We start from the raw sequence: 17,357 nt of genomic DNA, 5'->3' as shown, positions 1-17,357 counted from the left end.
CAGGCCTTCAAGGCTTGGCCTTTACACCCTGTCAGCGCTACGCTTTGGGAAGCTGCAAGGGCCCCAGTGGCTATGTTGAAGTAAAGGAAGATAATTTTTTTTTCTGAGATGGGATAGGTGGCCAGGGTGACAAGTGGCCATTGGGACAGTTTTGTGGAATAGGCAAGCATCCCTCAGTGTTTGGGAACGTCCTGCTGTCCTCTGGATGAAGGCTCCTACTCCTGGTAACTGAACATGGAAAGAACACGCCGTCCTTAGGTTTGCAGAGATCACAATCCTCTTTGACAGATTGTAAGAAACCCAGTTACTAACAAGCAGCATCGTTTTATTTTGCAATTACAAAAAAGACAATGGAGATCAAAAGATAATGAAGGAAGAGAAAGGAGAGCAGGAAGTAGTGAAGGAGAGAAGGAAGAGCAGGAAGTAGACAAGAAGGAAAGCAAGGGAGAACAGGAAGTAGACAAGAAGGAAAGCAAGGGAGAGCAGGAAGTAGACAAGAAGGAAAGCAAGGGAGAGCAGGAAGTGACAAGAAGGAAAGCAAGGGAGAGCAGGAAGTAGACAAGAAGGAAAGCAAGGGAGAACAGGAAGTAGAAGAAGGAAAGCAAGGGAGAGCAGGAAGTGACAAGGCAGAAAGGAAGAAAGGAAAGAAAAGAAGGGAGGATGAAAAAGGAAAGAACCACAGCAGTAATGTCAAGGTGGAAGTGTACCCCATTCTCCAGCTCCACGGACCTGGAATAGCAAGCAGGCTGCAGAGTCACTGTCACAGAGAAGACGCAAAGGGACAGAACTGGCCCCTTTGTGTGAGAGAACTCGGGAAATGGAGGTTGGACTCTCAAGGACACTGGAGGCTGGGGCCTGGCACCTTCCCAAGTCTGTGGTGGACACTCAAGAGACCTCAAGGTCTCCTTTTGTTGCTGCCCTGCCCAGTCCTCCAGGACAGAAAAATCAGGCCGAGAGTAAGCCCTGGGACAAACTGCAAATGCTTGGCACTTCCTCTGCACTGTCACCAGGAGCAGAAAGCGAGATGCTCGCTCTGAAAGCCAGCCTGCACGAGGGATCAGCTCCATGGTGCTGCAGAAACAAACATGGAAGGAAACCAGGGCTGAATATAAACTGAAGACAGCTTTGCAAAGTTTGAAAAACTCACCCAGCCACGAAAATTCAATTTGGCCCCAGCTTCGACATGACCTCACTCTCTTTTATGAGCAGCTGTCCGGACACTAATCCTGCCTCCTCCCATAATCCCCTCCTCATGAGGAAGGGAGGTCATGAGCCCTCAGCAAATACACTCCTGCAGCAGCACCCCGGGGTTCCTGCAGATCAGGCCTTTACACTCTGCCGGGATGGTATGCTTGTCCGGTGTCTCTACCACAAAAATAGAATCCCATGTCTGCCGCGTCCACCCAGGGCCCTGGCACGTCGCCTGGCACAAGTAAGCACTTAGTGCGCGTTTGCAGAATGCCTGTCAGCATGCTGCGTTAGGGTTGTGAAATTATGTCCTTTCCGATAAAGGCTAGAGAAAAAAAAATAAACTTGGAATTTCGTCACACGGGTTTGAATTGGGCCTTTTTAAAGGAACAGAATAACCTATGTTTTATGATTTTGTGTCCCGTGTTCCTTCTATTTTTTTCCAGGATCCTAAAAGAAAAACACATTAAAAGGTATCCATTGTCTACTTTACTCGAATAATAGTATTGAGACTAGGAGGAAACCCCCACAACAAGGCTGCCTCTTCTTGCCTCCAAAAACGTGTTTACCAGCCTCTTGTCCCTGAAGAACTAACTCTCTTTTCGGAACTTTAGTTTTGAGTCTTAGGGCTTGCTCTTATAAACGCTTTACTTAAGTAATACTTGAGCATCAGTCCTGGGCCAGACCACACACCAGACTCCAGGCGATAGATAGGAGAATATGGCCAGGCTTGTCCGGTATCTGTGGGGCCACAGGCACAGAGCAAGCTGACCACATGAAGAGGGGTCTCAAATAAAACTGCTTTACAATAGACCCTGAGCTCGGCAATCACAGACCCAACCCCAGCAGGATTGTCACTGATAAAATCTAAGGCTAAGTGAGCCCACACTCAGCACTGGACGGCTTGGGGGCCACCCAAGGGCTCTCCTGCTTCTGTCATCATCCACTTACCCAGGTAAGCCTGCCCCAGGATTCTGAGCAGTAAAACGCATGCGGACAGGTTCCAGTGTGCACAGGTTTGAACAAAGGGTCAGCCACACTCAGGCCAACCTCCCTCCAGAAGGACCTGGCTCTCGAACCAACGAGAAAACTATGCCCACTTGGTACATGTGCAGAAACAGTGCCAGGAGTCAAGTTCCCAACTTGTCTGAAAGTCTGGGTTTTCTAGGGTCCCTGTATTTGCTAAAAATAAGGCACCGCTCTGGGTCACTGAAGAACCAACGAGAGGCAGGAAGTGAACGTACGCCGTAAGCTGTGCCGGGCCCTCAGTAAAAGAGCTGCCTAGAAATGTCAGAGGTGGGGTGGAAATTTTTACTGTCTCTGGAATATGAAGCTAAGGCCATGCCACCCACGCTTGGCTTGTGTACCCACAGGAGGCAGTCATACATCTGCATATCTTACCTGTGGCATGGAGAAATCAGTCTGGATAGAGGGAGGCCCAGAATGTAGGGGGGCACAGACTGTGGGGTGATGAAATTCCAAGCGCACGCACCTTCTGCTGCCTTTACCAGGAGGAACACAATATCACACTTAAGTTGCTTTCTCAGCCCACGTTTGCAGTGCGCTGCCAGGCATCCTACAAATGCGTGCCAAGTGTAGGTGTCAGGACCCCGTGAGGACACGTTAATACAGGTGTTCCATGTTGCCTCTTGCTCTTCCCAAGTGCCTAGTCATGCCCTACAGGTTTAGTGATGTCACCCTGTGATTTCCAAGAAGTCGACTGAGACCCTGGGTCCCAGATAAGGGATATGGGCCAGGGAGGGGTAGGAGGTAGGAAGAGAGTTTTCAATGAACAGAAACTCAACTTTGAGTTCCAATCAGGTTTCTGTTTACTTCCCTTCCCCAACACCCCTTCTGGGGCTTTCTCTTCTATGCTCTATCTGCCACAGATAACTCGAGGCCTCTGGAAATTTGCCCTTTGGTCTGTACATACAATACAGGGCTGTGGGGTGGGAATATGAGTTAAAGCCGAAAAGGACCATGCGGAGTGAATGGCCCTATTGGCTTACAAAATACTATATAATCTTTTTCTCACAGCTGCTGGCAAGACACAGAGAGTAGAAGGAGTGTTGGGGCATTTGAGCCTTGTTCTTTATCTCCACAGATGGGAGCTGACTGGGATTCCAGTGTGGGGAGCTGGTCTCTTTTCGGTGCTGGGTCCTCCACTTCCCTTGAGTGCTTAGCTACCTTGAAGGAGCCCTGGCAAGGCCCAGAAATCATTGCCTCGAGTGCCTGTTATGTTCTTCCTGTCCTAAAGGGGGAGGCTGTACAACTGTGTGATGGTTACCCCTCCTCCCTAAGGACACTGGACCGCAAAAACAAAAAGGCACACCGGGTATGCTGCATCGGCCATACTTGAATACGGCTCACAATGTAGCTACCCTACCTGCTTAGGCCCCACCTCTCTCTCCCACCCCAGTTAAAGAGGTCCCAGATGACCCTAAGTGTCTCCTCTGACACACCCATACCAGAACCTCTGTTTGCAAGTTACCCTGAAGATTCCTGCAGCCTCTTATCAGTCAAGCAGGCCTAATCTCCATCAGGACGGGCCCCAGGCCAGCAGCTGAGGAAGCTCCAGAATGTAGAACTGCTTGACGCCCAAAGCAAAAGTGACCAGTGGCTCGGATACGCCACAGAGGTTAAACATCAAACGTCTGGCACCCCTTTGGAGTTTGCACGTGGTCAATACCACATTGTGCGCAGAAAGCCAAGGACTCTGTGTAAAACGGCTGCGTGAAATGTGTCAGAATGTGGCCTTAGCTATCAGCAACACCGACTGGGTGACAAAGTCCACATTCTGGCCCCACACAGACCACAAAAGCAGCCAAACCCACTGTAACAGCAACTGTGTTAAGAAACAGAAAAGATACCCAGTACAGAGAAGATAAATGAGAGGAGGCTACAGGCTGTGTAACATCAGAGAAAGTCAGTTCCTTCTTTAAGACTGCCAACTAGCTTGCTCAGAGTAACCTGAGATACACCAGGATTCCCTGCTTTGAACAAGCAGATGAGGTTACATGGAAATAATCCACATTCCACTTCACGCATGCCCTGCCCGCTTTGAACGGATGTCAGGGTCCTGGAAAGGAGCCGTGTTTATTTCTGGAAGCGTGAGGGATGAGCAAATCTGGTCCCAACAAGTATGTTCTGGGCTTTCCCAGACCTCAAAATTTCAAGGCCTTATCTAGGGCAGTGGGACCTGTGCTCCAGTGGCCTGTGAAGCCAAAGACAGCTCCTTCTTTTTGTCTTGGTACACCAGGGCCTCGGGACTGTCGTCCAGCCATCCTCAGGGAGGTGGGCTCACTGGTCCTCATCCACATATCCCTCAGGAAGGTCACATGATAACATTGGATACGGTAAGTCACTGAGCCTAAGGATCATCCTGAACCCAGTGACCAAAGCTTTTCTTACACACCAGCTTGTCCTGCCCAGCAGTGTCTTCCCTGCAGCATCCCTAGTTCTCTTGTAAATAGAGCCAGTGGCCAGAACCATGTGTCTTAAGCTGAGTTCTCCATTTCAAAAGGAACTGGATTCTTTTTTTTCTGTCCTAAAAATGCCCTGTGAGACATTGGATGCACAAAGCCCCGTGAGGCATTGCATGCATAAAGCCCCGTGAGATGTTGCATGCACAAAGTCCCATGAGACATTGCATTCACAAAGCCCCATGTGACATTGCATGCACAAATCCCCATAAGATGTTGCATGCACAAATCCCCATGAGACGTTGCATGCACAAAGTTCCATGAGACATTGCATGCACAAAGTTCCATGAGACATTGCATGCACAAAGTCCCATGAGACATTGCAAGCACAAAGTCCCATGAGACATTGCATGCACAAAGTCCCATAAGATGTTGCATGAACAAAGCTCAGGCCCTTTCCACCACGGCAGAAGATGTGACTCACATCCCTGGCTCATGCCTCTGTCATTACACACTAGGCAGAGAAAGAAATTATTCTAAATTGTGCTAGCTGAAAACCAATTACTGTAGAGTACATTTTTAAAAGAATTTATTGAATACAAAGAAGATAATATGGATAGGCCTATGCAAGTCAACATCACTCTGCCCTTAAAGGAATTAGAGAAATAACCACAGTCACCTGATCCTGGCCAGCACTCACAGAGATGCTGTAACCCATGTTCTCCCAGATGTACCCTGGCCAGAAATGCCCATGAAGGACTAAAGAGGTTTTGCTTTGTTTGTTTTGGTTTTGTTTTTGTTTTTAACTTGTTTGTTTGGAGACAGGGACTATGTAGCCCATCATTCTTCTGTCTCAGTCTCCTGAATGCTTGAGTTGTAGGTATATACAGTCTTAAGATAAAAACTCTCCTTAGAAGAACTATCTTATATCTCCAGCACACAAACTGTACTTACTGAGATTCGCTGGGACGTAGCTATGATTTTGCAGAACTCATACTGACCCAGGGTGAAGAACCCAGGACTGGACTGGGAGCTTCTGATTTACAATTGTGTTCAGACAGAACTGCCCAGGAGCCGGAGACTAAAAAACCACACCCTCAAGTGATGCCAAACATTTACAATCAATAGAGAAGACACACTGCACGGAGAATTGGGCTTTTTCAGATGGCAGCTGCAACTATCAGTCCATCACAGCCTGACCACTGGATCTGGGGGAGACGGACATTAACTGCCCTGAAAATACTCAGAAACATGGGTAGCGTCATCCATGATAACAGAGAAGCCCAAACAGGAGGCTGCCTGTGCCCGAAGACAAAGCGTGTTGACTTTGTGACTGAGGAGAATTGACTTGCTTTGCAGCCAGATGAAGAGCATGGGGGGGGGGGGGCACGTCTAGTTGTCACCTGACAAATGGCATCTGGTGTCCAGCCAGGGACCCCTGAATCCTAATCCATCCCCCACAGTCACATCAGGTCCACTCCCCAAGCTAAAATAAAGAAGTACAAGAGAGTGTCAGCAAGACGTCTCCATGAGTAAAGGTGCTTGCTACTAAATTTGACAACCTGAGGTCAGTCTCCAGGACCCACATTGCCAGAGCACAAGCACTATGGCACACTCGCTATGACACACTTATACATGGACACACAGAAAAAAAAAAGTTAAAAATACCTTTTTTGGAAACAAAGAGGAACCTTCCAATTCTCTCTCTATTCTCTCTCTCTCCCTCCCTCCCTCCTCTCTCTCTCTCTCTCTCTCTCTCTCTCTTTCTCTCTCTCTCTCTCTCACTCACACACACACACACACACACACACACACACACACACACACACACACCCTGGGATATGGCAAGACTGGGAATCAGCGGTAGCTTTCCTGCTTATGTCCTACCACACCCTGCCCACAGAGGGCGCTAGCAGGAGTCCACGTGGTTAGAGGGAGAAGAAGGAACTCACCAGCTGCTTCCTGGTGGTTCCTACCACTCCTTCCCACCCCTGGCAGCTTCCCTTGGAGCCCTTTCTGTCAGCCAGGCAGGCAGTGGAACCGCCTTCCAGTATTTGAATTCAAATTTTGAGTTCTTTAACACTGAGACAGCCTCAGGATGTCTTTCAGTGAAGGGAGACAGGGACCCCTCTCAGGGGTGTGGGATAGGACCCTGCAGGGGCTCTCCTCCGCACTGAGTCAGCAATACAAGTCTTGGAATGTCTGAGCTTCACCACACTTCCCCCTCCTGCGGGCATCTAACTTCCAATAACTCTAGGGCCGGCGCCGGTTCCCTTGGGGGCTACCCCTGTCAATAACTGGATTCTTACTTTGCAGCCCTCTTTCGTCACCTGGTTGAAGAGCCTATTAAATGAAGACTGGTAAAGTCACTCCTGTGGTTTCTGTCTGCTGTCAGGACACAAACACCCATGCGGTTGCGCCTTCAGCAGCTACAATTGCCCCACCCCAAAAGTGTTGGGGTTGTCTACCCACAGCCTGCTTTCCGATATGGTCCCTGTCTGCCAACCTATGTCTAAACAGGAACAAGGGCAAGTTTCAAGGACATGGTGTATTGTAGCAGATGGAGTGTGACGTGGTAAGTTCTCAGGGGATGGCTTCAGGGCTCTTGGCTAAGCTTTGGCAAGCGGCTCCTTGCTGGCCTGTAGTAAGCCATAGGGGAGCTTCCTCATCGCAGGCCTCCTGGAGAAGATGATCTTGTTGTAGTTGGACGTGGGACCCTCTCTGGCTTCCATCTGTGATTGTGTAGGTTCTGGAAGGAGTGTGGAACTCATGTTTGTGGCAGAGCAAGGCTCCCACGTGGATTGCCTGGACTCGGACAGGGCATCCTTGAGCACGAGCTCTGAGGACTTGGATGACTTCTTCCTCTTCAGATGCACGAAACTAGGTTTGCTCAGCCCTGTGGGTTTGAAGGTCTCCTCGTAAGAATGAATGCACTCCAGGTCCCGGGCCCTGCTTTTGTCAATGAGGCGCCTTACTGCGGGAGAGGTGGATGTGACATAGGCTGGCCAGGGGTTGTGGCTTTCCAGCAGTGTCACGGGGAGTTCCAGGTTTTCTGTGTGTTCCACTAGAAAAGAAACACTGTGGTTTAGAAGCACTTGCACACTCAGCAATGCCTCAAAGAACTGCAGGGGTCTGGGATCACAGTTTGAAGCCTTCCCCCCTTTATTGAGTGGGAATAAAACCCAACCTAAAGGTAATAGACAGAATGGTATTCTACTGACTATATCGATTAAAGAACAGCACAATACTACTAAAGAGAGAGACTTTGATTAAACGGGCTTGCTTTCAAATGTTTTTATCCAGTTGTTTGTTTAAGCCCCAAATTCTAGTGTCCTCAACTAAATGTCTGCTTAGAAAGCTATTGAAGAGCCGGGCAGTGGTAGCGCACACCTTTAATCCCAGCACTGGGGAGGCAGAGACAGGCGGATCTCGGTGAGTCCAAGACCAGCCTGATCTACGAGAGCTAGTTACAGAACAGACTCCAAAACCCTGTCTTGAAAAAAAAAAAAAAAAGCAAGTTGTTGAAGGACTGTGATCTAGTGACCCCTGAGTGTTCACAGGAGGTTCATTCCAGGGCCCCCCACAGTTCCCAAACTCTGCGTGTTTTTAAGCTCCTTATTGCAAAATGTTGTGTGCTGGACATGGAGGTGAACACTAGTGAAGTCAACACTCAGGAGGCAGAGGCAGGTGGATCACAAGTGTAAGGACACACTGAGCTGCATAGACTATCTCATTTTTTTTTTTTAGTAGGAAAAGCAAGATGCAGTATTTGTGTAGAACCAGAGTAGTTCTTTCGTGCTTTGAAATTAACTCTAGAAAATAAAAACACTAACACAATCAGTGCTCCGTGAGTGGTTGTCTGACTGCACTATGTAAAAGACAATGCTTTGGATGCACCATTAATTCAGTCTTTGGATGCACCATTAATTGAGTTCAAGCACTTATACTACCCAGATACGTACCATCAAGGATGTGTTACGGCTTGGAAGAATATACCTTAGGAGACTTAGAGTTTGCTGGTAGAATGCTCGCCTCGCATGCATGAGGCCCATGTTTGAGACCCAGCACTGCAAAAAGAGAAATTTTAGCTGGATGTGGCAGCTTGGGCTTATAACCCCTGAACTTAGTAGAGACAGGAAGTTCAGGAGAGTTCGAGGCCAACCTGAGCTACACGAGAAACTGCCAAAACAAAACAAGACAAGACAAGAAAGAAAAAGAACAGAAACAATAGCAAATTAGGTTTAGGATTCAGAGCATCGGCCTGCTCCGCCTGAAATAGGATGAACCTTGAACGAGTGTCTCGCCCTTTCTGAGCTCTGGCTGCCTCGGCAGCAGCATTGACTTATCTGAGTGAGACCCCCTTTCCAAAGGCTTCCCTCACAGATTCGCAATAACTCGAGCCAAACCCTCAGCAGTTCCTTTGGTTATCTTCCAGCTGTTACCTTCCAGCTGTGTCTCTGGATATATACTGCATTTCGTCTTCATTGCGTCTTTCTGCTGTGGTTGTTGTTGTATTTGAGACAAGGTTTCTCTGTGTAGCTTTGGAGCCTGTAGACCAGGCTGACCTTGAGCTCACAGAGATCCGCATTCTCTGCCTCCTGAGTGCTGGGATTAAAGGCACGAGACACCACAGCCTGGCCTTACTGCATCTTATAATGTAGGCATCCTCCCTATTTTAACAGAGGATGGAACTGAGGCTGCTAATTTTGTACAGCTCACTAATGGTGGGGTCTGAACTCAGCGGTTATACAGTCCTCCGTGAAACTGCTGCCCGGAAGTTCTGATGCTTGAGACCATCGTGGGAGCTTTGCTGAGATTTCTACCCACCCGTTTGCTAGGTCCTTAGCCGGTACCGAGTTACTAGCACAGCAGGCCTTCCTTCTCACATCGTGGTTGCACTGCGTGTACCAGAAATGACAAACACCTCCCCTGCATCTGCCGCTGCCCCCATTTTTCCCGGTGGTGAATCCTTTCCCTGGTTTTACAGCCTTAGGTCATTTCAGTGGGAGTTTGTGAGGCAGAAGAATTAAGTTCATCTTGCCATCTCTAACCTGTGTTCAGAGAAGCAAACAAACATGGTAACTGGTATTAGTCAAGAGAAAAAATTCCCAGCCCTTGTGTTACTCTCCATGATTGCCAGTTACCTGGAACTATTAAGCAGAAAAGTCCAGGAATAAATAATTCACTGATTTTTTTATAAGATGATGTTATAATTTTATTACTAGTTACTACTGCTAGTTTTACTGAGTCTACTTTATAAGCCTCATCATGGATACTCATACATAGAAGATGACATAGTAGATACAGGGTTTAGTGCTATACGCTGTTTCAATCACTCATAGGTGTTTTGGGACACATCCCCTAGGGAACAGAAAGTACTGTGCACAGTTATTACCATATGGCCTTGGGGAACATGGAGAAGCTGGAGTTGGGGAACAGATCTGTCAACAAGGAGTGTACTGCAAAGAGTTCCATATCTCTGCTGTGGTCATGTATCCCCTAGCCTGAAGAACACACCTGACATGGTCTTTCACTAAGAAAGACCTATGGAGGCTCCAAGTACAGATGTAGATGTTGCCTCCTCCCCAGTCCCTCCTTGTATCCTCAAAGCAAAAGCAAATATCTTGCAGGTTGGACATTAACTTAAATATAGCAGAAACAAAGCAAGCAGCAGTCACGGCGTCTGCTAAATGTTGTATTTTCTACCAGCTCAAGAGCCGACCCCCTCTGCCCATCCCCTGACTCCTGTTATTCTTCTGCCCCAGTTCTCTCCCATTGTTAGAGTTTTCTTTCTATCACAGATCCAAATGGCTTTGGGAAAATGTGAAAGCCAGGGCCTCCCAACGTTGACCAGTGATCGATAGCCACCCTGAGGATCCTAAGTCCCGTGGTCTGCCCCTTTGGGGAGAGTTGGGTGGGTCCCAAGGCCTGCTAGTGTGGCCTTGCTCCAGCTTCTTAGATTGCATGACCAGTTCTTCAGGAGTCCTGATTTCAGATCCCCTGGCTTTTCAGTCTGAGCACTGGGCAGTCCTGGAGAGTCCAGGTCTTATTCCTACAAGTAAGGCAGGGGCACGGCCCCACCCACTAACTTGCGCTTCCCAGCCTGCATCTGGGTCAGAAGTGGCTGAGATGGTCAGGAAGCTGCCAGGAGACTCCTAGAGGGGCCCCAATGAGGGGCGAAAATCAGATTAATACTCTGTGTGTTCACGAAGACGGAAGAGCTGGTGGGCACCATGGTCAGTGGTTCTCAACCTCACAAGTCCGTCCACCTGGAGAGCTTGTCCAAGCAAGCAGATGCTGGAGACGGAATCAGGCCCTCACACTAGCATGGTGAACACTTTGGTGGCTAAGTCATCGCTCTTCTGCTCCAAGATTTCATTATTTATTACTCAGCTTTTCCATCTCTCTGGCCCTTAAGCATTTGAAAGGGTCATGGAGCCTTTCAGCCCTCACCTGCCAAAGTCCCATAAAAACATGCTGCAGAGGAGTTTTAATGAGTTCCCAGGAGATGTCAGTGTGACTGGGCACCAAAGCCTGAGAACTCTGGACCTAGGGTCAGTGCTTCCCAAATCTAACAATTCCTAGAATAACCCGCAGAGCCTGCGGCTGTGCCTTCCTCCCGGATGCTCCAATCCAATGGATCTGCTGGGAGTCTCTGAGAATTTGCTTCCACAGATAACTTCGAAGGATGACGATGCTCTCGATGTATGACCACGCTGAGTGCCACCCTGTTTGTGCCCAGCATGAGTAATTAGTGCCACCTTTGTCTGCGGCAACAGAAGTGAGCTGTGGTCTGCCACCTCGTTCACACATGGGCCACCCACCTCTGACACAGAAAGGCTCCATGTCTCCACACCTTTTGTTCCCCCCAATCAGGGAACTAATTATGGGATTTGAATATGTCATTAACAGAAACTAAGTTCTGATGTTTCCATAAAATATGCTATCCATAAATTTCAACATTTTATTCAAAACACCTACAAATGATAGCATCCTGGAGATTTGTTCAAATTAGAAAGAAAAAAAGAAGAAGAAGACAAAAGCCAAGACCTTTTAGATCCAGGTCTTGTAGGATTCTCCTGTGAGTTTCAGCAGCAATATTCCACAACAAGGCATTTAAAAATATAAATCAATATAGTTTTCTGAGGCTACAGAACAAACAATGCTCAAATTGTCCTCTAACCTAGAGAGAGATACTTGGGATAATTTTAAAGTAAAATTTAAGGCATCTTAGTTCTCCAAGACCAGCGCCGGGTTCTCAAACACCAAGGTCATCCATTTCAAGTTTTCTCAAACAGAGAGCATCCAAGAGGCCACCAAGCTCTTGCCTGCCACCTTCAGTGAGAGAGGACTCCACTTAGCACACGTGTTTGTAGAGCTGTTAGAATTTGTGCCACACACACACACACACACACACACACACACACACACAGTGCCAGATGGGGGAAACACACTGGGAGATGATAATATTTAGGGGACTGGGAATAACTCCTTTCGCCCTTGCTTCTAAATTCCTGATTAACAAATCTGAAGCAATCATGGAGCCTGGTTCCCAGTGGGCTCTGCTCTAGCACCACCGTGCTGTGTGTAACCTGGCGCCTCGCACGCTGTCTCACTGGGCTTCGTTGCCATAACACGGAGTGGCTGGTGGACCACGCCACCAGACAGTAGGTTTTCCTCATACCTGCCGCAACAGGGACTGGGAACGCTCTAGAAAACCAATGACGGAGATGCTCTCAGAATGCATGGAGAGGGCTTGTTTGTTGAAAATAACAAGAGATAAATAGTTGACATAGTCTGGAGACAAGCTGTGGCCTTTCATAATTTCCTTCAAGTCCAGCACAAAGGTTCTATTTTGTCTTCCTGTAAACGAATTGCAAAGCCACAGTCCCCAGACAGAAAGAGCATTGATGGGAGGGGTGGGAGGCCATGCTGAAGTAGCTTTCTTTTTGCTCCCATAGACACCAAGGTCTGCGTTCAAGCAAGCGGGTGCCCGGGGCGAGCGCTCCCCAGTCCTCACTCAGTTTCTCATCACAGCAGATTTAGAATCTCGTCTGCCCAAGGGTGGCACTGCCCTGGAGTGCGGCACAGCTGGGGCAGGGATTATGTTCCTTGAATTGTTAGGGATTCTGATGTTTCTTACGAAACGAAAACAGCAGTGAGTCCCTGCCCTGCTTCTCTTAGGGACTTATTCTTAGTCGTGGTTTCTGTTGCTGCGATGAAACACCATAACCGAAAAGCCAAGAGGGAAGGAGAGGGCTTATTTGGCTTACACTTCCATATCACTGGTCACCATGGAAGAAACTCAGGTCAGGAATTCAAACAGGGCAGGAGCATGGAGGCAGGAGCTGATGCAGAGGCCATGGAGTGGTGCTGCTTACTGGCGTGTTCCCCATGGCTTGCTCAACCTGCTTTCTTATGGAACCCAGGACCAGCAGCCCAGGCGTGGCCCCGCCCACCATGGGCTGGGTCCTCTCCCATCAGTCACTAGTTAAGAAAATGCCTTACCGCTGGGTCTCGTGGAGGCATCTTCTCAGTTGAGGCTCCCTGCTTTCAGACGATGCTAGCTTGTGTCAGGTTGACCTAAGACGGGCCAGCACAGGGAGACCTAGCTGTCTTAAGGAGATGTCTGGATGGGCAGTAAAGTGCTTTAACCCAGCACAATTCACATTTTGTTGTGCATTGGGAGTACTGCAGATCTTCAAAACCATGGTGCCGGCTCTCTTTCCCAACCTCGCGGTGTGCCAGGAATGAGAGGCCAAGCAGGAATCAAAGCTTCACTGTAGGGCAAAAGGCCTTGGGGAAGGTGGGTAAATGGAGGCTGGATTTGGTCAGGGTGCTATTGTATATTTGTATTAAATATGCTATGGAGCCCCATTATTATGCACAAATAATGTGTGTGCGTGTATTACATACGAACCAAAAACATTTTAAGAGAGTCAGCTTTAACTGTAAACTTGGTACAGCCTGGAGATAAAAGGAAAACCCTCCAGCTGGCCTGGGGGAAAGGATGGGGTGGGTGTTGTCCTGACTGTCATGGGGGGGGCCCAGCCCCCCCCCCTGAGAGTAGTGTCCTTACTGGAAGGTGGTCTTGGACTGGTTTAGAAAACTAGCTCAGCATGGCCGTGTGAGCCAGCCAGCAAGCACTCCTCTGTGCCTCCTGCTTCCCTCCACGATTGACGTGCAAGCCAAATCAAGACTTTTGCTCTTGGTCAGAGTCTTTTCTCACAGCAACAGTGATGCGGTGAACACCAGGTGATTCCAGCACACAGTACGACTTATGACTGATTGCTCGTGAATCTGTCCCCCCAGACACTGGCAATTTGTTAAGGTGATATTAACTATCTAGAGACAGGACACAGGACCAGAAGATTGTCTACAACACCAGCTTTCTTTCTGTGTTCACTTGCTATGTGCTGTATCTCATTGTCCTTTGAAACAGTTAACAGGACCATGGGGGCATTTCCACAACCGTGTGACAGCGGTAGAAAGACTTATACCAAAAGCAGAAGCAAGTCAGTGGCTGAACAGCACTGCAAACGAGGGACCAGCAGTGTGGATGGGATCCTCCAAAACTGATGACCTCACTCTGACTGCTGCAAGCTGTGCCCTTATCTCAGGAAACCATCTCCCAAAAGGATTTTGTGGTTCCAGGCAGGATTAATGGGTTAGTACATTGATACAAGTCAGCTCCCTCAGGCTTTTTGCCTGATGCTGTAAGACAGTGTAGGCTCAAGAGTGAGGCGCTAGCTTCATTTGACGGTGCCTAAATCTCTCGAGATGCTAATAGGCGTTGTTTAAGAGGAGAGGAAAGTCCAGGACAAGGGCCATCCATACAGTCATATAGGTCATTTAGCCTGAAAGCCACCATTAATAGGATCCATTTTGTACAAGATTGCAGGCATATTGCCAACCAAGTTTGTTTAAACACCACAGAATTTCTCAGGGCTTGTTATGTGCTGACTTGTTTCGCATCCTTTCAAGAGGCAGAGTGAACACGTATGATAATTTCCTTTGACTTGTCTGTCATACATGCATTAGTCAGAGAATCTCATGGAACTAGGAATCAATGAAACATTCGTGCAGATTTTTAAACAAGGTCCTTTCCCAGCCTTTGGGACTGCATACCTCAGAGAATGCGACAGTGTAGGGGCGCGGAAGGCTGAAGATGCGGGGCACAGCTGGTTCTGTCCTTACTGTAGCCTTCTGAAATCCTCCTCAGGGTGCCACAAAACTATCCAGATGTAGACAGCAGGCCAGCATGAGGGCTCGGTGTTTCTCTCAATGGCCTCATCTCTCTCTTTCCCGCTGCTGTCTGCATGCTTATCTTGTTGGGCTCATTCCCCCACCCCCACCCCCATCCCTTCCCCAGGGAATCGTCCTTCTCTGGAGGAGACTTGCATTCTCTCCTGGTGCAAAGGCTCATCTCCTCTCTGCACTTTGTCTTCCTCGGCTGTCCATTTCCTTCCCTGCCCTGCTTCTCTTTCTGCTGTCCAGCCACTCCCCACTTACTTTTGGCAGAGGAGGAAGCTGCCATTAAGAGCAGAAGTGTCTTGGAAAGCTGACCTTTGAAATGTACCAGGACTGGAACCAGCTCAGTGCAGTAGTGCAAGCATTGGGGGAGGGGGGGCGATCTCCAGCCAGAGGGACCTTCGGGGAGCCCACCGTGCTCTACTGTACAGAACGAGGGCCTTCACGGGGTGCCTGCATTTCACACCTGGAGGAATGGTTGAGTGCACACCACACCTTATCCTTATTACCACTCTCCCCGCTTTCTTACCCGTCACCCCTGTCCCATGAACATCCCCTTTCAGCCCCATGGGCTCTGGAGGAGGGGCATACAGGAGAGTCGCTAGATAGCTGAGGAGCACCACAAACCCTAGAGCTACAAAGACAGAGGGACAGGGGGAGGGGACAAGTTGGTCTTTCAGGAAAGAAGAACATTATGTGTCCCTCTCCCTTTGTGACAGTGCACGGCCACCTTCTCTTCCTCACCGCTGCCTCTTTCAACATACACTCTCAAGAAGAGAAACAAGGCCTTACTGCACTCTCTTAAGGATCAACTTGCAAATGGCGGGCCACTTTGATAGTGCTAAGTTCTGACACGAACCAGGCCTCTTTGGGGGGAACCAATGATCACCACTCCATCTGGGGTGTTGCCGTGCCAGCCTGCTCAACGCTGCCCATCTTCTAACACCAGCCTGTTATTACGGGATCCCCCCTTCCGTGTATGGGAGGAGCCATGCTTCTGGCTAATAGGATGTGCGGTGCATATGTGTTCTAAGGATTAATGTCGTAACTTTCAGGTGCTTGTTTTCCAAGCATGGAAACAGTCTGTGCACCTGCAGACATACGGTGTTTATTCGCTCCCTGTAGCTACAGTGCACTGCAAACACGGTGCTGAGCAGCGTGGGTCCAGAACCATAGTACATTTGTGCGTTCACCCCTCTCGTTCTGGTGTCCGCCCTTCTCAATGTCCAGGATCCACAAAGCAGGTTTCTCATACTCACAAGAGATCAAACAAGACTAATAGATGCCATCCATGTCATCAGAAAGAAGAGCAGAGAAAGTGTAGAACATAAGTCTAAACATATCCCATCTGCAGCCAGACTGAGCAGACCAAGACAGGGCAAGCTGCTCGCAGGCCTGTGAAGAAGACAGAGCCCCTTGGATGCGGAAGGGAGAAATGGAAAGAGGGATCAGGAAGGAACACGGATTCTGCTGAATTGCAAAGGGCAAGGAGAGTGATGGCAGATCTCAGTCTTAAGGACAGTCCTGGCGTTTCGCTCTTCTCTGCTCAGGACACATTCCTCCCATAGGCAGCCACTGCTGTCTCCAAACGGTCTGCTTTTTGTGCATGACTTATCAGGATGCTTCAACCAGTTCAGCATCATAATTCATGTGCAAACACTCCCCAAATTCCCTACCGCAAGAAGTGCTGAGCGGTGCACCGCTCTCAGGAACAACCACGAACATGAATATTGCATCTATTCAAGAACAACTCCATCTAACACACTGTTCCTTTTGAAAGATCTAATACGAAGACCCATTAGGCGCAAAGCACACGTGGGCTGTGTTATCTACACACTGAGCTCCAACTTAAAAATAAATTTCTAGAACAAACCAAACAGAGAAAGGAGCCTTTCTGCCTTTTCCTGCATGGACACTGAGGGTAGACTTGTACATTAATCAGCTAGTCAAATAGGAAAGAGATGGAGAAACAAGCCTAACAGCCCATTCCCAGGAAACCAAACATGAAAAGACTTAGGCAATCTGTGCCCAGAGACCCCCTTACTGCTGACAGCTGCCTCCTGAGCAATGGAGCTCTGAAAATGCATGGCCGCACAATGACTAATCAATCAGAAAGAGGAAGTCCTGCTCCCACTGGAACAATGGGGCATTGTGAACCTAGAGAACACACAGGGAAACAGCCAGCATTTCCCAGGGCTGATCTCGACCTCCTCTCAGATGCTCGGAGCTTAGGAATGGAAGGCCAGGAACCCAGACTCTGAAGAGATTGACTGGCACTTGAGACTCTTCTAGAAGCAAAGAATGAAGGTAAACACTCACTCCTGTAAGATTTTGTTATTCTTTTGTTATTGACAGCCGGGTCCCAGTTCATGCCAGAATGTGACAAAAGTCTGTATCGCCACATGCTCACAACTCTCAGGTCACAGGTGCCTCCAAATTATGATTGATTCAAACTCCCAGTTGTCGGGGGTGAAGGGCCCCCAGGTGAACAACAAT

General features: G+C 48.6%; 1 protein-coding gene across 1 annotated transcript; it reads right to left on the bottom strand.

The window, feature by feature from the left end:
- Window positions 1-6,818: 6,818 nt before the first annotated feature.
- Window positions 6,819-16,948, bottom strand: Cdrt4 (CMT1A duplicated region transcript 4). The gene is made up of 3 exons (XM_050163609.1): window positions 16,906-16,948; window positions 15,391-15,495; window positions 6,819-7,674 (listed from the first exon to the last, which is right to left on the bottom strand). Exons 1-3 carry the CDS (start codon window positions 16,946-16,948, stop codon window positions 7,220-7,222), a joined length of 603 nt encoding a protein of 200 aa, XP_050019566.1. The 3' UTR covers window positions 6,819-7,219.
- Window positions 16,949-17,357: the final 409 nt, after the last annotated feature.

Source organism: Alexandromys fortis, unplaced genomic scaffold (genome assembly GCF_014885135.2).
Source record: "Alexandromys fortis isolate MF-2015 unplaced genomic scaffold, M_Fortis_MF-2015_v1.1 scaffold_149, whole genome shotgun sequence".
NCBI classification, from domain to species: domain Eukaryota; kingdom Metazoa; phylum Chordata; class Mammalia; order Rodentia; family Cricetidae; genus Alexandromys; species Alexandromys fortis.
This window is presented reverse-complemented; position numbering and strand designations above follow the sequence as displayed.